This window comes from Gavialis gangeticus, unplaced genomic scaffold, assembly GCF_001723915.1.
Source record: "Gavialis gangeticus isolate Ggan-Ray unplaced genomic scaffold, GavGan_comp1, whole genome shotgun sequence".
NCBI lineage: Eukaryota > Metazoa > Chordata > Crocodylia > Gavialidae > Gavialis > Gavialis gangeticus.
Window position 1 is genome coordinate 110,780,158 of NW_017729024.1, and position 23,756 is coordinate 110,803,913.

General features: G+C 45.2%; 1 protein-coding gene across 2 annotated transcripts in view; it reads left to right on the forward strand.

Annotated features, from left to right (window-relative positions):
- The window catches only part of FREM1 (FRAS1 related extracellular matrix 1), a 163,917-nt gene that overhangs the window by 88,227 nt on the left and 51,934 nt on the right, over positions 1-23,756 (forward strand). For both annotated transcript variants that reach the window (XM_019517566.1, XM_019517564.1), the window contains exons 14-22: positions 2,497-2,705; positions 4,437-4,530; positions 5,223-5,475; positions 6,215-6,412; positions 8,158-8,343; positions 10,284-10,480; positions 11,335-11,560; positions 17,000-17,144; positions 21,124-21,265. In XM_019517566.1, the coding sequence (XP_019373111.1) occupies positions 2,497-2,705; positions 4,437-4,530; positions 5,223-5,475; positions 6,215-6,412; positions 8,158-8,343; positions 10,284-10,480; positions 11,335-11,560; positions 17,000-17,144; positions 21,124-21,265 (1,650 nt within the window). The remainder of the gene's footprint in view (positions 1-2,496; positions 2,706-4,436; positions 4,531-5,222; positions 5,476-6,214; positions 6,413-8,157; positions 8,344-10,283; positions 10,481-11,334; positions 11,561-16,999; positions 17,145-21,123; positions 21,266-23,756) is intronic.

The window sequence follows — 23,756 nt, forward strand, 5'->3', positions numbered from 1 at the left end:
GTGGCAGGGCATAGGGTATGTTGCGGGGTTGTGTGGCATTTGTGGGGTGTGGGTGTGTGGCTCTGGAACACACTGGTCTCTGCAACACACCATCCTCTTGTGCAGTCAATCCAGGCAATATGGGGGGAGGGGTGTCTCTGTGTGTGAGTGGTTTGTGGGGTGTGAGGGAAGGTGGGAGGGGTGTGGAGCCCGCCCCCCACAAACCCCCATAGCACAATAGCAGGCGGGGGCACTGGTGCCTGGCAGTGGCCAGTAGTGCACGATGCACAGAGGGGTGCAGCCCCTGCTGGGCCATTTGTTTCCCCAGTGCTCCCCGCACTCACGGGGCACAGGAGGGAAAATCCAGCTGCCCCAGGCACTGCTTTCCCCACCCCAGCCCACTCCAGTACCTGGGGCTTCCCTCTTGTGCTCTGCAAGTGTGGAGAGTGTCAGGGAAACAAACAACCCACTGGGGGCTGCTCTCCTGGCAGCACTGGCTGGATCCAGGCACTGAGCAGAGTGCTTCCCGCTGCTGCTGTTGCTGCCCCCTGCTGCCTGCCAAGGCTGTGTGCCATGGGGGGGTGTGGGGGAGAGGTCCTCATACCCTCCCTCACACCCACACCCTGCCTACCGAGCTCTGTGCTGCTGCCTGGGTGAGGGCTCTGCACTACAGCCACCCCAGGCCCATGTTCCATGCTTCTGCCCAGCCCCACTCTCAGCTTCCCTATCTGCTGCCTGGTAGGAGCGGGGCACAGGGGAAACCTGCAGCAGCAGCCCCACCCCATGTTAGTGGGACCAGCTCTTCTGCCCATGACGGTGGGAGTGAGGTATAATAGGATATGTTGGGGGTGAGTGTAGGTGCCTCACTCCCACCTTTGTGGGCGGAAGGGCTGGGCAGGGTACTATTCATTGGGTTGCACCAGGGGCCAGATGAAAGTGCCTGGGAGGCCGATATGGCCCATGGGCTGTATTTTGTCCACTCCTGTTTCAGGGGCTAACTTCTTTTTCTTTGGTGACTAGAAATACATGGAGAAATCCCAGCTATACTAAAATCAGAAATAAAATGTCCATAGGGCTGATATTTTACACTGTAAGACTAGCTCTGTTCCCCTGTTGTCTCCAGTAGGGTTCTTTTAGACGGCAAAATTTGGCTTGAGCCTGTGGAAAGTGATAGTTGGAAATGCAAAAACTAAATGAACAAAGTTGACCATAACTGTTTTGCAGAGTGTCGTCTGCTAGGATTCAATTCCATATGGATCTATGTACCCTCTAATCCAGGGATGTCAGACTCATTCTCCTTGCAGGTTGGATGAACAACATGAAATCCACGTGTCAGATCCAGCACACAGGGCTAGGCTGGTGCAGGCACTACATGCAACCTGCGACTGGACTAACTTGGGTGTTTCTTGTAGTGTGCACCAGTTCAAATCTTGAGCACCATATGCAGCATGCACCAGCCCCAGGCCTGTACAGCATGTGGTATACAGGGTCTGTCCAGGATGCATGTTGTTTGTGGTGCCCACGAAAAACCTCCTCTATGCACTGGATCTGGCACATGTGGCCTGTTTGTGAGCCCAACGTGACCTGCCTGTGAGCCCAATCTTGCAAAAGGGAGGTTCAAAAGAGGATGTAGTTAGACTGTTCTCAGTGGTGGCAGATGACAGAACAAGGAGCAATGGACTCAAGTTCCAGCAAGGGAAGTTTAGGTTGGATATTAGGAAAAACTCTCTCACTAGGAAGGTAGTAAAACACTGGAACAGGCTACCCAGAGAGGTTGTGGAATCTCCATCGTTGGAGGTTTTCAGTATCTAGCTAGGCAAAGCTTCAGCTGGGATGATCTAGTTGGGGATGGTCCTGCTTTGAGCAGAGGGTTGGACTAAATGACCTCCAGAGGTCCCTTCCAAACCTAATGTTCTATGATTTTATGTTTGCAGCCCCTGCCAGATGGGTTCTGCATGTTGCATGGAGCCAGGGCCAGCACATGCTACATGCAGCTTGCCTGTGTGTGACACAGAGGCAGCACTGTAGGCTGGATGATTGGTCCCCATGGACTGGATCTAGCTCACAGGTCACATATTTGCCCCTGCCACTCTAATCCGATTGACTCCCTGTAAATTAAATAGGGCCCAAGGGCACTCAGTTTATCATAGGATCAAGTCTTTGCAATTCTGTTTTGGTGCTTTCCATCTTTGATCTCTAATGTCAACAAGTAGAACAGTGTGCTTGCTACACTGCTGGCTGCAGTAAATTTTGCAGCACTAGCATGGTCATCCATCAGGTCACTGGTTGATTTATTAGAGGGAGTATTTCTATATATTTGAGCTGGGGTAGGATTGTGCATGGGCCCTGTGTGTTGCAATAAATTCCCAAATTCCTCCCAGTGTATGACAAACAAGAGTGTGCTCTTTAAAATTTTGATACTTACTTTGTTGTGTGTTCTAAACCCAAAAGCTTTTTGATGGTGCCAAGCTGAAGGTGTAGATGGAAGTAGCAGTTCATTATTTCTCTTCCGTTTAGGTATTTACCAGCCATATGAAAGTGGAAGAAGGGGGACTGTGTACCATTACCTGGGGGCACATTCTCCTCTCAGATATGGACACAAAACAAGAGAACCTCCACATCTGCCTCCAGAGACAGCCTCTGCATGGAGCTGTTTTGCTAGATGGCTTTGCTATGAGTGAAGGTGACAGATTTGCCTGTGAGGATCTGCACACTCTTAAAGTCAGGTTGGAAGACTGTCCTGCTCCCCTTCTTACAACTATTAGTTCTCACTGTCAACCTAGGAGAACAACTAGTATTAAACAAGAGTTAAGCTTCTGGATTAGAAAATTCACTGAAGATTCATAGGTTTGCATTAAAAAATAATCAGTCTGATGTAATCACATAGGTCCACTCTACATGTTGCATGTATTATGTGACTACCTGGTTAATTGTGCAATTAATTTTGACTGGCTACACATGCAAATTAAGTATTGTGCCTTAAAAAGGTCTAACCATTTTAAAGCTAGACCTGGAAAATGTGTAATAACTTTATAGCTGGTTTCTATCCAGTTTTAATTTGCATGTGTAGCCTATGCCTCCATGGCTGGGAATGTCATCAGCTGATGGGGCTCCCAGTGATGGAGGTACACTATACATTGCCATGGTTGGGAGTTCCACAGCTGATGACACTCCCAGCCAGGAAACCGTCCCATGGGCTTCCATGACTAGGAGCCCATCTGCTTATTGGAGCTCCCAGATGGGGGGCTTATGTGAACCCCCAAACCTGGGAGTTCCTAGCTGATGCTGGCTCCAGGCCATGGGAGCCCCATGACAGGGCTCCCAGCTCTGGGGGCACCCCATTTAGCCCTGAAGCTGGGAGACCTCAGCTGAGTCAGTGTCCCAGCCATGAAAGTGCTCCAGGCACCCCCATGGCTAGGAGATCATAACTGAGGCTGGGATACCACCTCAGCTGCAGTCTCTGAATTGCATGGGTGCATGGAATGCCCCTGTGGCTGCAAGCTCTGTCAGCTGAGCAGGCTCCCAAGATCAGCCATGGGAGCTTGATCTTGCTGATGCAAGGGAAGCCCCGGTGTCATGGGGTCTGATTCACAGTCCCACGTGTGGCATGCCAGGTGGTACAGTTGTGTGGGTCATGTGTTAGATCTCATTGTGCCTTTATTTGCATGTGTAGAGGGGCCCATAAGAACTGAACTACTAGAGCTGCAGTAGCAGAAAAACTGAGGTAGGGACCATGCTTACTTTAAATAGACTTCTGGCTGAATCCCCTCCTCTTTCAATTTGGCTATGTGAGGAAGCAAAAATAATATTTAAATGTGTTTTCTCATACAGCCCTATGAAGAAGGAAGTGATTTTTTCAGAGTTTTCCCTTAAGAGCGTTTATGCATAGTTGTTCAGCTGATTCCCAAGGAAAATTATTGAATGTTTCCTCTTTTCATTACTTTCTGAGACTTAAGAGAAACCAGACAGATTCACAATCATATTTGAGGGTGCTGAGAGAAATGGCGAGGAACAGTGGCTATTGTACTAGTATGTGTGCTTCTTGCCTCTTTCATGTGAATGCAATTATTGGCTTATCTATTTTATATTCAGGTGAGGTAACTAATTCATCCAGCAGAGGTATGAATGTCCACATTCAGTAAGTGTTTCAAAACAGCTGGAATAGAGATTTAAAAAAAATCTGGTGTCCTATTTTTAGACTGTGTTTACCAATTGTTTCAGATTTTCAGTTAGACTGTCAGCGCAGTGCAGGGGCTTATTCAAAGCCCTCTGCATTTAAACTCATAGGACATACTTCAGTAGTTGGTGGAGACCCTTGTGTGGGCCTTGCTGCACTGAGGGGATTCTTCCATTTTGGGAAAGATGTCCATTGTCCTTTATGACTAGACTGCACGCAATAGTTCTTAATACAGAGAGATTTTAGCCATGTGAAATCAGTGTAAACCTAATTCCCACAGGTATCAGCACGATGGCTCTGAGACTCTGAATGATGACATCCTCTTTGCAGCCACAGATGGCTTTCATTCTATAGAGTTCATCTTACAGGTCAAGGTCAGTGTGGTGCTTATTCCTTGTGCTCATGATGGTGTTTGCTTAGATAATGACAAAGCATCAGTTTTGAAAGCCTTCAGAATTCCTCAAAAATTGGAAGGAGTTAGATTACATGGGCTTTTCACTTTTAGCTTTGGAGCTTATGTGACAATATTGGTTAGAGAGCAAATTTGGCAGGTACTAGTTATGAGACATCTGCACCTGTTTCTGCTTAGGCACTGCTGTCAGGAATGAATCTCCGCAGAATTATGCATGGGGAATGCATCAGATCAGTGAAGGAGATGATTTTTTTCCCCTGAAGATATAAATTCTACAGTTAAAGGGACAATGTCAAGTTAAAGTTATATACATTGTGGTTGGGACACACACACACACACACACACACACACACACACACACCCTACTTCCCTTACCTATATTACTAAAGACCCTATGGAATGCTAAGCCTAAAAGCTTCTACATTTACTTTTTAGTGTTCATACTGTTTCTTTAACTTTTGTGTTTCTTTCAATTCAGACAGTAAAACTACTCTAGTCTGTTTCATTTGTTTGTATTGAATTCTAGTTATCATCACTTTCTTGTTCCCTTGTAGTACATACTCCAGGATTTGTGCTGCAAAATCTTGAAAGGTTTATCTGTTTAAAGCCACTTTTAATTAAAGAAAAAAAATCTCTAAATCTTTTGATCACTAGGTGCTACCTGTGAATGATGAGCCACCTGTCATGAAAGCTGGCCTCATTCCCCTAATACAGTGTCTGGAAGGGGAGGAAGTAGTTATCACTCCAGAGCATATTTATGCCACTGATGCAGACAGTGATGACATGAGGCTGATGTTTATGCAGGCTCGAAAGTCCTACCATGGGGTGGTGAGAAAAGCTGGTAACATTGTGGATCGATTTTCCCAAGCTGATGTTGTCTCTGGCATAGTGACCTACAAGCACACTAGTAAGTGACATAAGGAAAGCATTAGATTAGAAGTGTAGTCAGTAATGTGGAGATATCTCACCTAAACCTAAATCTAGATAACCTCGTGACAGCTCACATCAGATATACTAAGAAGCTGCATCTATGTAATGTAATGTAATCCATGTGAACAAAACTGTGAAATCTGGTTGAAGCCCAACTATATTGTAACTCATTTTCTGATTACATACTTGGACAGAAAATCATATAAACATTTCATGGGGGTGCATTGTAATCCTGCTAGATGCCACCTTATATGGACACTTTACTGTATGTCCTTGTTTCAGTTCTGCCAAGGACATGGATACATTTCCATTCTGTATAGGAGTGTCAGTGTCAATTAGGGATGTGTTTCCCATTATGTAGAAGGGACTTACAATGGACAGCCCCCTTCCTTGGCAATGGGTGTTCAGAACATCAATCAGCCATGTGCAAAAGAGAAAGACAAAAGGTTAATTGCTCTTAATAACATTGGTTAAGACACCATTTATTCGTACTGTTCTCATAACAGAGGAAGAATTCTAATAAGAGGAGGAGTGCATATATGTTCTGGGTGTAATCTCTGAATCAATCAGTTTCAACCATTTAATCTGAGTTTGTTGCTTTTTGTTTGGTCTTTGTTTTAAAATTGACCCTGAGAATATTGCACAATGTACATAACTGATCTAGTGTTCCTTTGTCAAGTTTTGGTTTCTTATTTTAAAACTATTGTGTTTTGTAGGTGGGGAGATTGGCGTGAATCCTTGTTTTGACACCCTAACCTTTGTTATCTCTGATGGTGAAGCTGGCCCAGATGTCAATGACTGCTGTTTTGATGGACCTCTTCCTCCTCCAGTACCACTTCATGATTCGTTTCCAGTATATGATCTAAACATTACTATACTTCCAGTGGACAACCAGCCACCATCCATTGCAACTGGTGAAAAGCTTCCTTTTAATTTACTATATAGTATCTTATATACCACATAACCAGGTGTCAGGCAGGGACTAGACACTCAGTATTTTCTAGCGCTAAAAATATGGAACAACAAAGAGATAAATATATAAAACTCTTAGATAAGATGGACCAATTTTTCAAACAGGCAACCATCCTTTTAGCAGCCACAGTGTGCACCAGGTGGATATCTAAGTACTTTTTTCAAGTTACTTGATTCCATCTGCAAATCAGGTGGCTAGGAAAGTGAGTACTCAGATATGCTGCCACTATTTCATTGTTGAAAGTATAAACCGCACCTAGAGAAAATGAGGCTCATCCCACTGTCCTTCCAGAACTTACTCAATTTTCTTCAGCATAGTAAATAGGCAGAAACCTAGAAATGGTCCTGAACCAAAAATCCTGTTCAAAGTAAGTCTGATCTTTAAGAAATCCAAAACAAATAGCTGGATCCAAATAGCTGTCAGGTTTATGCAAAACAAAATCATAACAATAGATTATGTCTGTCTACTTTATTCTACTGTTTAATTAAATTGCATTTCATACATTGGTCTTTTCTATGTGAAGCCATGGACATATTATTTGTAGTACTTGCATTTTATGCTGATAGGTAATGAAGACGAGTATAGTGTATGCTGTACACTTAGGGCCAGATCCTATTATATATGTTCGGTGCCTAGGGGCCCTGGCAGATGTTACATTTGTGGCATGATTGACATGTTATTCATAACAGTAACAGTGCCACAGGTTATAGCCAATTTATGGCATGATATTATAGCAAATAAGCCACAAAGACGTTCCACATTACATTACAATGTAGAATATATTTGTAGCTCACTTGCTTCATGTCTTAAAGGGAATGTATGGCATGTCAGGCTGCCCCAGGCTGCAATCCAACTCTCAGCTGGGGAATAGAAGAGGGAAAACATACTCAACTTTTCAATTAACTGTTTTTCAGGGACTTGAGCAAGGTGAAATAGGATCACATGTAGGCACCTAAGTCCAATTAAGCACCTAAAAGGTGGTATAGGATCCATCCCTTGATGAGTTGAATGTACTAAATGTGAAACCAGTTTGGCTTTTTTTGCTAAACTGACAAGGATAAAAAACAGTTATTAAAAATGTAGGCTTGTAACTGATAGCTTACATTTAATCCACCAATAGATCTTGGTAGAACTTTCCACTGACTCAGTGGTCTTTGCATCAGACCCAGAGTACACATACTAAAGGCACAGGTTCTATAGACCTATCATTTCTTTTATGTTATTTATTTGTAGGCATCATGTACATGTTATGTATTTCAAAGAACATTTAAACATATGTATGAGTAGGTTTGTAATTTGCAGCTTATCACCCAAGCAATGTTCTGGAAATGAGTCATTGTCCCAGCAGGGAAGTTAAGCACCGATGCATGAAAAATTGTTCATTATGAGCAATTCATAACAGCTCTCAGGCAATTAATGTGCTGACAAACAGAGGTAACAACTGATCTTGAGCAGCACATAAACCATACTTAATAGCTTATAAATAAAACTGGTTTGTGATTTTTTTCTCCCCTTTTGCTTGCATGGTGGGAAAGTAGAGTTGACAACATGTTTAGAAAACATCGGTACCAGAGTGTTTGTAGTTCATTACCCCACTAGTTATTGTCTCAATTTCTTTAGTTAAAATATCCCTGTAAGTTATGTTAAATAAGTAATAATACTTATCATTATATCATTTGTGTACAGGTGCCATGTTTGTTGTGGATGAGGGTTTCTCAGCTGTGCTTACTACTAACCATTTGTTTGCCACTGACCCTGACACCGCAGCCGATGACTTAGAGTTTGTTTTGGTTTCTCCTCCCCAGTGTGGTTACATTGAAAATATACTACCTTCTCCTGGTTTTGAAAAGAGCAACATTGGTATAAGTATAGGTATGTGGAGACATGACGGCAAGAAGTACAACACTAATTATAATATATAGGGTTAACAGACTGCTGTGAAGTAATGTATATCTATTGGGGATGAAGGTGTGCAAAATAAGAAGCACTGGGACTGTGTAGGAAGGATTCAAAAAGAGAACATAGCTCTGTGAAGAAGAAATAAGTTAAAATTAAGTATATTTCAGTTCTACACTTTCAAGGGGCAGTCTCTCCTAGAAATGTCATACAAGATGAGAACAAGCTCTCTTTATCCTGTCACACATTCTCCTCTTCCACCAAGCACTATCATAGTTGATTTTTATTAATAAAGTATGATGGCCAAGATTTTTCAGAGGCAGAAGTAACCAGGTTTTGTACCCTCAGCATTGGCATTGCACAGTGAAGGAGCAGTAGTTGGAGGTTTTCTACTGTGGTGGGAGATGTCACATCCCTTTTTGCTATTAACATGTGTGTCAAACAGCCATTTAAAGACTGATTTTTCCGCAACAAAATAAAGGAGGTTACATCTTCCTCTGTAGCTGTGAACTTCCAGCCACTACTCTGGCACTGTGCACCACTACTGCCCAGGGTACCATGTGCTGTCACCACTCCTCTGCCCTCCCCACTGCCGGAGCCAGAACTGAAACTGCCACAGAAAAGGTGCTGGGGTGGAGATGAGTGAGAGGACGGGATGGGAGTGTGTGGCACCTTGCTAGCTCCATTCTGCCCATTAGGCAGTGCCTGGGGCTCATACCCCACTTATCCACCTATTGTGCAAAAAAGGATGTCTTACATTAGGCCCCAAGGCATGCATTTTCAAAAGGGACAAGAGATTTTGGCTATCTCTGCTTTAATGTATGCCTCCTAAGCTTGAATGTCAGCAGGGCAGGTAGGCTGCAGCATGTTCTGTCCCCTTAAAATGTCTTCACCCGGGACATCCATTGATATTAATTGCTCTTGAAAACAAAAGTCACATTTTCAGAAGTGCCCAACTGACAGAGGGACATAAATCTCAATCACTGTGAGTGCTCTCCAAACTGAAAATCCACCCCTCCCCAAACTCCATATTTAGAAAGTTCTTTTAATATTTGCTTGTTCTTGTTTATTCATTCAGGGTTTCATTATACACATTCCCAAAGGAAACACCTAGAGACATTTGTCTGAGGGAGACAGAAGTCTATGTAACACATTCTGGTTTATGGAGGGAACATGTGGGTTCTTTTGTCCTTTCATTGAATACAACATAGTCAAGTAGAGTTAGGTTGTGACTGGTGGAAGTGAGGCCCTGGTTCTTCCTTCTCCCTCATTTCCTATGCAGGCCATGCACCCCAGGGGAGTAGAGAAGTAGTTCCTGAACTGCTTTGAGCTACAAGAACTGGTATTCTCCTGAGTCTTTGTATGTGTTGTGTGATGTGAGGAGGAAGAAGGCTTTTGTTTCTCTTTCCAGGGCGCACACATATGCAGGCTGGGCAGACTTTGCCTTTAAGTAATAGTTAGAAACCCTAAACAAAATTAAAAGGCTTTGGGTATGTCTACATGGTACAAGGCAATGAGCTAGCTCTAAACAAGATAGCTGGGGTACTGGGAACAATCTAAACTCATTAGCAGAGTAAACTAGCTCAGAAGGAGTGCTACGCTAATGCATTAATTCCAATGGTATGAGGGTTCCTCTTTTGGAGGCATTGAATGTGGTAGGTCTGACTCAGCTTTGGCATAGCTCTACAATGGATTCAAATAATTAAAAATTCTCCAGGAATGAAGATGTACTACTTTATTTTTATTTTGGGCCTATGTCCCTAGCTTTCTCAACAAGGAGACTGCTTATATGTATGTGTAAAAACCAAATAACTTGTATCTTGAATAAGCATGTAATTAGAAATATTTAATAGGTTTGTAAAACCAGAGGTCAGAATAATGTGTGCACTAACTTGTCCTTTCTTTAAACCCTCCAGCTTCATTTCAGCTTAAACATCTGAAAGCCTTCCAGGTCAACTATGTACAATCCAGGCATGTGAGGATGGAACCAACTTCAGACCAGTTTATGCTTTATGTCACTGATGGGAAGCATCATTCAGTAGAGACGCCATTTTATGTCCTGATCAACCCAACAAATGATGAAGTCCCAGAATTCATAGCAAGGAACATTACTGTAAGGAAGGGAACAAAATGCCAAATATTTAATTAATTTATGCCAAAAAACTTAGTTGTTGGTTACTCTCTAATATAAATATTAGCTTCTTTCTGAGGCCCATACCCACGTTTTGGCATTTTACTTACATAATGGGTGATATTCAACAGAGTGGAAAGAAACAGAGGGCATACATGACTCTTTAAATAAGGCCTAATGGGATATACTGTGTTTTCTCATATGCTGCACATGCATCTTGTTTTTGGAAGGAAGAATGTAGAAAAGAGTTTTCCAGATTCCTAGTCTAGAGCTGGCTTTTTTATGAAGACACTGTGCAACAAGATGGCTGCGAGCTTCTCTGTCCCTGCCAGGAAACAGGAGGTAGGGGGAAGGGTGCAGTTCAGTTTTATTTCTCTCAAATTGGCACTCATTTCTAGCACATTTTGTCACATAACACGGATATGGGGGATACAGTAGTGGACACTACATTTATGTACTTCAAATCTTCCATATCCTCCATATCCTAATGCCTTCATACAATGAATTGTGATAAAGAAAAATCAGCTTAAAACCTGAGCCCCTGTTTTGGAGGGCTGATGTTTGGGAAAAGGTGTGCGGTATGTGAGTAAATATGCTAAGTTGTACATAGGTCTTGTGCTGGTGTTTCCAAGCAAGTGAGCACTCAAGTGATCAGATGCTTAAACAGTGAATCTGCTCTAAGAAGGGAATTTATGTTACCGTTTGGTTTTAAAGGAGCTTCTGTTGAATTGCGGGAGCCTGCTTTGTGAAGGCTGAGAATTCTGTCTACAACTACCCAATAGAACTTATCTTTATATGAAAGCATATGTTTTTCTTTCCTTTCTTCTGCTATTTAGGTGCAGGAGGGGCAGATAAAAGAACTGGATCCCTTTGTAATTAACGCAGTTGATTTGGATGTACCTCAGGATTGCTTGATATTTACTGTTGCTCAGAAGCCCCAGCATGGATTCCTCATTAGTGGAACTTACAGCAATGATATCATGCATTACAAACAACTAACTAGCAATCACCACAACCATGGATATCCTGTGCATGACTTTTCTATGGAGCTTCTTAAGAATGGTAAATTTAGCTTTTCTTTTACAGTGGTCCTTTTGTTACTTTAATCTTTTATAACAGTTTAGCACAGTTAAAAACAGTCATCATATTTTTAATCACCTTGATTAGAAGTAGTTTCACAGCAAAGTTTAAGGGGAGCAGATTAAATTTGTTGAGTTGTCTTTTCTTTTCAACATGCCTAATGCCTTGAGAATCCCTGAAGGGCCATGTCCAGATAAACACGCGCATTTGGTTCCCTGGGAACAGGTAGCAGCAAGACACCTTATGCCGCTGCTACTTGTCCCCAGGGAATGTCTGTGCCACGCGCCCTTTGACATGTGGCAGGTTACCCTGGATGGGGTAGGGGAGGCTGGGACCAGTACAGTCACTGGCCCCAGCAGTCTTATTTGGGGTTCTGGGGGCCAGGGAAGCTGCAGCTGTGTTGCTTCTGCAGCTTGGAGCCTGGTCAGCAGCCAGCTAGGCTCTGGTTTTGGGTGTTGTGCTCTGTTACCATGTGCGCTGCCCTGCTTTTTATCTTGAAGGGGTTTTTTTGACTTCTGCCACGCCTTGTTGTTAAATGATTAGGGTCTTAATTAGGTGGGAGGCTACCCTTTGAATGCCGTGTTCTCCTGGGCCTATGTATGAAGCTTCAGCCATCCCTGTACTGCATCCCAAGCCTTGCAGATGCTCCTAACAGTGGTACTCTGGTCCGGGCTGAGGCTGGGCCCATCTCAGGACAATGTTAGGCCTCTTGTGTTCTGCCCTCTACAGGCCACACTCATACCGCCTCCCTGTCACTGAGGCCTCTCTCACTCCACTGGTGCTCACACGGTTTCTCTCTTAATGCCCCTTGTGAAGCCATATTGGTACCGCCCCTCCACGGTCATACTGCCCTCACCTGGGGGGTCCTTGGGGTTGTTTCCCTGTACTCCCTGGCCAGCAAGCATGCAGTGTCTTGGGGCTCTCCCATGGCCCTCATCCGAGCAAGTGCTGGGTGGTTTGCAGAACAATGAACTTACTCTGCTTCTGGTTTCTCACCGAGTCACTCACCCAGCTGCTCTCAATCAGGGGCTCCTGACTCAGTCCATTGCTTACTTGAGGTTCTTCCTCAGCCCCGCACCCAATCAGCCTCCAGCCCACATGAGGCCTCAGGTGCCTGAAGGCTTACCTGGACCTAATTCGGCCACCACGTTAGCAGGACCTACCCTCAAGCCCCCTGCTCACTGGGGCCCACTTCATGCCCCTTCTTTATTGGGCCTTATCTCAGGCCCCTGTGTTCACAGGTCCTCACTACTTGCCCCTGTCTTCAGGGCCTCCCCAAATGCCACTCTGGTGCAGGCCATTAGGTGCCCCTCTGCACCCTGCTCTGCACCTCTGCCTCCACTGAGGCACATACTCCGCCCTACAGTAGGACCTGGGGTCAAACACCCCCCCCCAGGTTCAGGTGCCACTCACCAGCGTGCCTGGCCTGGCCCACCACTCTCACTTTCCGGGATCCTGTACCCCACATGGGCTCAGGTGGCCGCAGCTGTGCCTGGCCCCACTACCCACTCTCTGGGGTCTTGCACCCCACATGGGCTCAGGTGCAACACTGGGGCATGCCTGGACCTCTACTGCTACCAATGATAAATAACCCACCCAAGGGTGGGGGCTGGGGTTAAGGCACCCCTCATAGATTTAGTAGATTTCATAGACATTAGGGCTGGAAGGGACCCCAAAGATCATCAAGTCCAGCCCCCCACCCCAGGGGCAGGAGTCAGCTAGGGTCAAAGGATCCTAGCAAGATAAACATCCAAACGTTTCTTGAATGAGTCCAGAGTTGGTGCCTGCACCATTTCTGGAGGGAGTCAATTCCAGGTCTTGGGGGTTCGGACCATAAAGAAATTTTTTCTTATGTCCAGCCTAAAATGGTCTTGTAGGAGTTTATGACTGTTGGTCCTTGTTTTTTCTTGGGGTGTTCTGGTGAACAGACATTCTCCTAGATCCTGATGCACACCCCTTATGTACTTATAAGCAGCCACCAGTTCCCCCCTGAGCCTGTGCTTTTCCAGACTGAAGAGTCCCATGGCTCTCAGCCTCTCTTCATAAGGCCTATTCTCTTTCCCTCTGATCATGCACATGGCTCTCCTCTGGACTCTCTCAAGCTTCTCCACATCCCTGTTGAATTGTGGAGCCCAGACTTGGATGCAGTACTCCAGCTGTGACCTCACCAAAGCTGAGTACATGGGAGGATGACATCCTGAGGTTTACTTGAGAAACATCTATGGATGCAAGCCAGAGTTTGGTTTGCTTTACTTGCTGTGACATCACATTGGTGGCTCATGTTCCTCTTGTGGTCAATCATGGTCCCCAAGTCTCTTTCAGCAAGCATAGCACTGCTGACCCTATAAGTATGTTGCAGGGTTTTTTTCCCTGAGGTGTAATACCTTACATTTATTGGTATTGAACATCATCAGGTTTGTATCTGCCCACTTACTAAGTGTATCCAAGTCAGCCTGGATCACTAGCCTGTTCGCAGGTGTGGACGCTATGCCCTAAAGTTTAGTGTCATTGGCGAACTTAGCCAGTATGCTTCTGACACCAATGTCCACATAGCTGATAAAGAAGTTAAAGAGAACCAGTCCAAGGACAGAGCCTTGGGGGATGCCACTGGTCATAGCGCACCATAATGATTTGCTACCATCAACCACTACTCTCTGGGTCCAACCTTGGAGACAGTTTCCCAGCCATTGGACTGTGTTGTAGCTGAGGCCACAGTTGGCCAATTGTTCCATGAGGAGGTCGTGGGACACCAGATCAAAGTTTTTTAAAGTCCAGATATATGATGTCAATCTCTTCTCCCTTGTCTAGGTGATATGTCATCTGGTCATAGAAGGAGATTAGATTGGTCAGGCAAGACCTGCCCACAACAAACCCATGCTGGCTATCCCTCAGGATGCTGCCCTGAGCCAGCTTATCCAGAAGGGTATCCTTGCTAATTTTCTCCAGAATCTTACCCGGGATTGAGGTCAAGCTGATTGGGCTGTAATTCCTGGGATCTACTTTCCACCCTTTCTTGAAGATGGGTACCACACTGGCCTTCTTCCAGTCCTCAGGTACTTCACCTGAGCGCCACGAGTTTTCAAATATTTTTGCTAATGGTTGGGCTATGACACCTGCCAGATCCTTGAGTACCCTAGGGTGTAATCTGTCAGGAGCAGCTGACTTGAAGGTGTTCAGCCTCTCAAGGTGATCCTTTACTAAATCAACACTGATGCTGGGTATAAATACGCCCTCACCCTGGCCGTTCCATGTCTTGCTAGGCAGGGCAGTCCCATTGGACTGATGAAAGACTGACGTGAAGTACCCATTAAGCAGGTTGGCCTTTTCCTGGGTGTTGGCTATCAGCTGTCCTGCTGGATTCAGCAGGGGTCCAATGTTACCCCTGCTTTTTTCTGACTCCCTACATATCTGAAAAAGGACTTTTTGTTACCTTTGATATGTAAAACAAGATGGAGCATGGTTACAGCCTTGGCTTTCCTGATCTGCTCCCTGCAGGTATGGACCAGTGCTAAGTACTGCTCCTTGGTGGTAATTCCAGCCTTCCATCCTTTATAAGTCTCTCTTTTGAAGCATAGGAGGTCCTCAAGTTTCCTGCTGAGCCAAGGGGGCTGCTGTGCCCTTTTGCTACCCTTCCTCTGAGATGGGATGGTGATCCCTTGTGGTGTTAGGATTACTCCCATGAGGAGCAACCTTGGTCTTCTCTTCCTGTTGAGTCATGGTCCCTTAGGGCCTTGACAACGAGCCTCCTGAGCTTGTCAAAAAGTCAGCTTTCCTGAAATCGAGGACTTCTGTATTGCTGACTGACTTGCCAGCTTTGCAGTGGATGGTAAAGGTGATCAGCTCCTGGTCACTATCACCCAGCTTCCCATCGATTCTTAGGTCACTGACTAGGTCATCCCCTTTGGCCAGTACCAGGTCCAGCAATGTTTTACCTCTTGTTGGCCCATAGACTTCTTGAGTCAGGTAGAGCTCATCCACGCACAGAGAAGAACGTCCTTCCCAGTGCAGTGAGGTGGAGGCCATGTCTCCCCATCAGACCACCGCCCCTCTCACCAAAGAGCAGACTGTGATCACGGAAGCCGAAGCCTTCATGATGACACCAGCGCCACAGTCTTTGGTTGACTAACTTGACCCATCTCTCCCTCCTCAGCCCATGACCTACAACTGGAAGGAGTGAGGAAAAGATGACTTGTGCCCCCACCCCCCTAAGTCCCGCTCCCAGAGACCTGTAGCTCTCATGACCCAGCTGGGATTGCTCCTCCTCGCTTTTCAACACGGTGGTAACTGGCGTGGCATTTCTGGTGGACTGTTCCACCATGAATAGCCCCATTGGGCCACCTATCCCTGGCAGGGTGCAGTTTTAGGTCATGCCTAGGGCCAGGAGCCTCCAAACCATCCCCCATAAGCTCCTGCCCTCATCTCAGTTTGTTGTAGGAGCAGCAACTCCGCTGGAAGATGTTACTTCGACTGCTGCCTCCAACTCTGCTGGCCTGAATCCTAAAATGGTCACTCATCAGAGCTGGGGCCGCACCTGCCGGTTGCCTCTTCATGTTCTCAAAGTGGCAGACACCAAAGGTACTCTGCCACACCATAGTATCTCAGCATGTTTCACAAAAGTACTCACAAAAATATCAGGTACTCGTCATATATTTCACAGGTCTTTAGACATATGTGTTGCCCCACTTTGTCACCAACTTGGGTCTCTCTTCCCTCAACCAACCTTTCAGCCTCCAAGTCATCCTTTTAAAGTATTCATTCCTGCAAGGAAGCTAATTATGATCTCTCCACTTCCTTTATTTAGTCTCTTGTTGGAGATCTAAGTCTGCTCTTGGGCTGGTGGATAGTCACAGATGTCAGAGGTTGTTTACATGGGAACTAGCTAATGTCAAGGTTTCTCATTATATCCACCTGAACACTTAAAGATACAACCAGCTCTCATGTGTTAGATTTCGGTAACATGAACACCTGTCAAGTCTTGGACCTAAATGAATATGCATACAGCTTACAGAGAAACAGCTTGTTCGGTTAATCAATAATAAACTCATTTAAGAAATTACTTCATGCAGTCCAGTCTCATTTGTTTTTAAAATGCACTGCCTCTGATTTTGCTCATCAAATCCTTGTGCACTCTCTGGCAAAATTTATCTGTACTTATTGGTCATATTGAGTTGGGTGGGATGGAAAAAAATTCTTACTTTTTCAAAACAAAGACATTAAACAGGACATCATGATAACTTTTGAGTAGCTGGGGTGCTAATGAATTAATGAACAGCTGCTGCTCATCCTGTTCTAGCTGAAACAAGCTGGCTGTGACCAGTGGACATGTGTGGGGGGATGATAGAGGCAGAAGGAAATGATGTGAAAGAGATTTTGAAGGTGACAGATTTATTTTCTCTTTCCCCCCCACCCCCCTCTCCCCAGGAATGAGGTTGATGTACATGCATGATGACTCTGAGACTCTTGCTGATGGTTTTACAATCCAGCTATCAGATGGGAAACATAAAGTCCTCAGAACCATTTCAGTAAAGGTCATTCCAGTTAATGATGAGAAACCAGTGCTGAGCAAGTAAGCCACATGTTCCTATTCCAAATTGGGGTATGAGTGCAGATGAAATGATTCAACAGTGATCAAAACAGCAAATTAGTGATTAATAAGGCTAGTCTGCCATAAATAATCATAGATTAATGCCAACAAAGATGTTCCTGTATTTTTGCCACTCTATGACTGTTTAACAAGAGCATTCTCAGTAGAGAATAAATTCAGTAATAAAAAGTGTCTAAATCCTACATATTTGTATTATGATGGGGTTTTTTATTTAATAACAAAAAATGATTGTGGGATATATGGAGAAAAAGACAGGGGCTGATATCGGTTCTTTGTATCAGAGCCTAGTTTAAGAAATAATTTAAAAATAACCCTGGTCTTTGTACCCCCTCTGCTGGCCAGTCCTATAGTGGGTTGACTACAGTTCTCTTGCATTCTTGTGCATTCCTTCCCTTCTGACCTTGGGTGACGTGCAGTTTAATGTATGCATCAGCTAACACTGTGATAATAGCATCAGATTTGGAGAATGATGCAAAAACTTTTTGCTGAAGTCTGAGACCTCGCTATCTCACAAAATTATAAAGTGAATGCTGAACATCTGAATATTTCTTTGTCTTCTATAAAATATTCCTTCAGAGTCAGGATTGTGTCTTACTTGACATTTGGATGGCACCCATTTCATTGTGGGTTTCAGTGATGCACAAGCAATAAATAAATTATAGGCAAGGTTGATACCACCAGCTCTTTCTGAAGTTCCCCAACACTTTCTTATTCACATTGCTTTTCACTTGCCAAAACTGAGCGAAACTTTTGTATGTTTGTCATGGAGCAGGGTCCTAGGGATGGCCGTGATCCCCCTAGCGCCCCCTACCGTGCGAAGTTTATTTCCAAGCACACTCAAATCTTTCCCGCCACGTCTTGATCTTATAAATATAAAAGGGAGGCTGCCTGTCGTCCCCTTGGTCATGGTTCTCCCTGCTACGCCAAGTCTTGTTCTGATAATGGGGTTCCAGGCACCCCAGCCTTATGGGCTATGCATGGCTCCAACCACCCCTGTATCACGCCCCAAGCCTCACAGATGTACTGGATATTGTTTGGTCTGTCTCACTCTCTCTGTGCCCTCTGACACTCGGGCTCTCCGCGGCCCTTGTCTCTCACTGCACCCTCTGGTACTCTGGGGCCTCTCTCACTGCCCCCCCTGCGCTGGGGCCTCTCTTGCTGCCCCCCGCTGCGCTGGGGCTTCCACAGCCTTGGGGCTCAGGTGACCGTAGCCGTGCCTGGCCCCAGCTCTCCTCCTCGGGGTCTCGAACCCCTGCAGGGCTCAGGTGGCCTCGGCCTTACCTTGCCTCCAATTCTCTGCTCCCCTTCTAGGGGCTGGGGTCAGTGCACCCCAAAATGCTGCACCCTCTCTGGTGCCAGGGTCCCCACACTGCCATGGGTCCCCTATGAGGCCTCTTTCAACCCCTAATAGCATCACCCAAACCACCAGTCATAAACCACAAACAGAAAACTCAAGCCCCTAGGCTATAACATAAACCTAAGCCATCCGGCTATAACAACATCCAAGCCACTCCAGGGCTTCTCCATCCCTCACCAGTATCACATTGCTCAGTCATTCAGGCCTTGGTCATTTCCTCACTCAGGCAGAGCTCCCATCCCTTTGGCAGCCAGCAGGTAATCACCTGCCTGGCCTCAGCCTGGGTTTAAATGGGAGCCAAGCTCTGCCCCTTCCGGTCAGCTGACTCCCACCGGTTACCCTGGCAACCCGCAGCTGGGCTCCTTGCTTACTGCTAGGGCTCTCTCCCTAGCAGTTTCCACTCTATATAGGAGCAGGGCACCTATGTGCTCTGTGACACACCTCCCCCCTTAAGATTCAGACTCACCGAGTCTGATCTTCTTTCTTGCCAGGTGTTGCATCCATCCGGGGCTTCTCTCTCGGCCTTTCTTCAGGCACCCGGCAACTCAGATACTGGAGGCGGAGGTTTTCAGGAGCTTGCTACTCTCCTTTTACCCAAGGGCGCACCGTGTGGGATTTGCTGGGAGTTACCCGCCACAGGTAGTCCCCCCACATTAGCCAACCTTGGTAATTTGCACCCTTTGCCGACCAAGCTCCTGCCTATTTTTTGGGGTTTCTTCTCCCTCTCTTCTCTGGCCTGTCCACATTCCCTTCCTACACACCCAGATATCTTTCTCTGGGCAGATTGTAGAGTCTCTTGTCTCTCTCTGGCTCTCTGGAGGTCTTGGAGCCTTCGCCATATCTCCCACTGTCTCCTTAATGCCTTCTGGGCATATTCTTCTTTCCAAAACTCTATCTTTCCCTGGACAGTCTTCCTACCAGTTCCTTATAGATCTTAACATATGCCACTCCTCCAACTTTCTCTTCAATGATGTTTCTCAGCCTCCACCACGTGACCTGCCTAGGTATGTCATTTACATGGACCTGAGGCCTTTTCTTAGGCTTTGATCCCCTTTTTGTGAAGCCTGTCTTTGACCCGTGTTGCCTTAGGCCCTGGACCGTCTGTGCACAGTCCTGGTAAATTGAGCGGGAGGTCTCTCTCCTTGGTGTAGTCTGTTCATCCTTCCCTGCTGTTCCTACATCTGTCAGGCCTACTTCCTTTGGCTTCTCCTGACTTGGCCCCGTACTCCTTCCCTGGGTTTGAGATTTAGATAGTTCTCCTAGCTGGATATGGACGTGGCCGACAAACCGCATGGGCAGTTTTCCACCACGCGCTTCCTCGCTCCTCCCAACCTCTGCAACAGGTGAGTTTTTTCCTTCCTTCGCCTTAGTCTGGGATCTGCCTCTGAACGAGGCTTCCCCCTTTTCTGATCCTGTACCCCTGGGACAATGTTGTTTGCCCATATAAGAGTGAATGATTCCATGACAATTAGTCAAAATTGTTTAGCCATTTCTGAGAACAAAACTAGGAGAAAAAATATGTTAATTTTCAATATTAAAACAAATTTCACAACTCTTCCTTGGAAAGCAGAAGTAGCCCTGAAATTTGGCAGGAGACCAATCTTTGTCTTAGGGCTATGCCTATAAAAATTAGGTCAAGTTACAAGTCTTTGAAATATATCAGTTCACACAGGCTCCCAACCATCCATCCTCATAGAACATGTTCCAACATCTTCCAGATCCTCCTCTTGGCCTATCTGGGCTTGCAGCATCCAAATTAAGTGAATGAATATGTTCTCTCCTGTTAAAGCTCCTCCATGAGCATGAACAGGCAACCTTAATTCTGGCCTTTCTTCAGTTTTGAGTGCCTGATCTTTCAGTATTAACATTATTAATAACATTTTTGTGGTACTAAAATAACAATAGTAATATGAAGGGGCAGATTGGTATTATCTGATGGGAAGAGAGAGAGAGACAAGGTATGAGAATTAAGAAGAGGCACATCTTTAAAGGAATTTAGATACAGTTTGGGACTTCCATCCTATCAATTTTCACACCCAGTGGTAGGCACTTCCAAGACTCCTTTTTCACAGAGCCACTCTGAAGAATCCTTCTCCCACCAGACAACAAAAGGCCACAAGGAGTTATTTGAACCTGGAGGCCAATGCATAGTCTGCAAAAGGTTGCCTGCCATAGGCAACAAGTCAAAGTGAGGGTCCATCCAGATGCCACCACTTTAAAGACTCAACCAGGCCACAGCTGACCTGGCTAATCGAACAATCCAAAAAGGCCCATAGAACTGGTGTGGTCTGTAACAGTGGTATAGCCAGCTGGCTCGTATTACCTCTTCTGGTCAAATCAGATGAGAACTGGGGAGGAGGACATGCACAGAACTGGTTTCTGTTTTGCTGTTTGCTACTTTTCCCCAGTCTTCCTTGTCTCCTCTGCTTGCTGTTTTACAGAACTATGCACTGCCTTTTAGTCATTCTGCAGTTATTACTCCTTCAGCATCTGAATAATCCATTTTCCTGGCACTGGTGTGACTCATAAGAAAGGTTATTTCTCTGTTTTTATATCAATGCATGGCTTTTTTTTTTTCCACAGGAAGGATGAGATAGAGGTGAACATGGGTGAAACTCGAATCATTTCTAGTGCTGTTCTGTCAGCCGAAGATAAAGACACCCCCAGGGAAAGAATTTACTATTTATTTGAAAGAATTCCAGAAAATGGGCAGCTTCAGCTCAAGGTTAGTCTTTGTACTTTAACAAAAAACAAACAAACAAGCAACTCTCATTGTAGAAGAGAAAGAAGGAGAAGGACACTGTTATGGTGAGCTGACTTGGTAGAAAATATACATGAAGTGAATAAATATACCAGGTTAGACACTTTGATAACAGAGACCAGATCTTTCACTGGAGTGGAGAGGAGGTAAAAACCAAGGCAGGGCTATCATGAAGTGATGGTGAGGGGAAATCCCTGAAGGGAAAGAAACTCAGCAATCTAGCAGGGAGAGCCAGGTAATAAAGGGGAAAGAGAAGAGTTACACCATATGGAAAAGAGAATGGCCCCAGTAGTAGGGGATGGGGTGATCCTTCAGGAATCAGGAAGACAGTGGAGTGAGAACCCATGAGGCAATGAGACAGGAAGACAGTATATGGTGAGAAAGAGGAAAGGGAAAGGCCAAAGGGATTTTAGGACAGAAAATAAGTGCTAATAAGGCGAGAGAGAGAGAGTGAAAAAAATAAAATAGAGACAGGAGGGAAGAAAAAGATGATTGATTAGAACAAAAAAAAAATAAAAGAAAGGAAAGGAGATGCAAAAGCTTTTATTTTTCCTTATGATATAGAAAAATCTGGTGGAGCAATAAGCACATATAGTATTTTGATGTTATATCCCAGGTTACAGAATTATGTAGGACAACAGGGACTTGGTTCTGAATGGCACAGGGATGTGGGAACATAGTATCCCATACATTTGGGAGGAAAAAAAGCTGGTAGGTGGATTCTGGTAGCTATATTTGATATAGGTTTCTATGTGGGATTAACAGTGATTGTATAGAAATATTTTAAAGCCCTGTCATTTGGGCATGCTGTGCTTACTGGTATTTAAACATCTTAACAGCATGATAAACTGGGACAACTCCTATGAAGTGCCATCTGTGCTGATTCTGATCAATACAGCATTTTTTGTTTTAAAATACTTTGAAATCCTCCAAAGTGCAGGAAACTGCCCAAAGCCCTGAGGGAAGTGGGGAAGTGGGAGACCTGGAGGAAGAGCAAGCAGGAGTGGGCAACAGGGGAGGTGCTCTCATAATTCTTGAGAAATCAGGGCAATCAACTAGTTAGTTATCTCAGGTGTCTGTACATGAATGCACAGAGCCTGGGAAACAAGCAGGAAGAATTGGAAGTCTTTGCACAATCACAGAACTATGTTTTGACTGGAGTAACAGAGACTTTGCTGGGATAACTCGCATGACTGAAGCACTATCATGGATGGGTACAAACTGTTCAGGAAGGACAGGCAGGGGAGAAGCAGAGGAGGAATTGCACTTCATGTAAAAGAACCATATACTTGCTAAGAGCTCCAGTATGAAACTGGAGATAGGTCTGTTGAGAGTCTCTTGGTTAAGGCTAGAGGGGAGAGCAACAAGGGTGATGTCATGGTGGCGGTCTGCTGTAGACCACCAGACCAGGACAAAGTGGTGGATGAAGCTTTCTTCAAACAGCTAGCTGAAGTTTCCCAATCACAAGCCCTGGTTCTCATGGGGGACTTCAATCACCCTGGCATCTGCTGGAAGAGCAATACAGTACTGCATAGTTTTTTGGAGAGTACTGGGGACAATTTCCTAGTGCAAGTGCTGGAGTGGCCAACTAGGGACCATGCTCTTCTTGACCTGCTGCTCAAACAGGGAAGAATTGGTGGGGAATGTAGTAGCGAATGGCAACTTGGGCAGCAATGACCATGAGATGATTGAGTTCAGGATCCTGAGAAAGGAAGGACAGAGTAGCAGAGTAAGGACCCTGGACTTCAGAAAAGCAGGATTCGATTCACTCAGGGAACTCATGGCAGGATCCCCTGAGAAGCCAGACTGAGCAAGGGAGGAGTCCAGGAGAACTGGCTGTACTTTAAAGAAGCCTTATTGAGAGTGCAGGAACAAACCATCTTGATGTGAAGGAAGACTAGCAAGTATGGCAGAAAATCAGTCTGGCTAAGCAGGGAACTTTTCAGTAAACTAAATCACAAAAAGGAAGCTTATAAGAAGTAGAAACTTGGACAAATAACAAGGGAAGAATTAAGAGCATTGCTCAGGCATGCAGGGATGAATTCAGGAAGGCCAAAGGGATATGAAGTGTAACAAAGAGGAGGATTAGGAAAAGTGTAGGTCCCTTACTGAATGGGGAAGGCAACCTTGTGACAATGGATGCAGAAAAGGCTGAAGAGCTCAATGCCTTTTTTGCCTCAGTCTTCACAGGCAAGTCCAGCTGCCAGAGTACTGCACTGGGCAGCACAGTTTGGAGAGGTGAGCAGCCCTCAGTGGTGAAAGAACAGGTTAAGAACTACTTAGACAAGCTGGATGTGAACAAGTCCATGGGGAGGGTGCTGAGCACCTGAGAGTGCTGAAGGAGCTGGCTGATGAGCTACTGGCCATCATATCTGAAAACTCATGGCAATCAGGAGAGGTCCCAGATGATTGGAAAATGGCAAACATATTGCCCATATTTTAAGAAAGGAAAAAA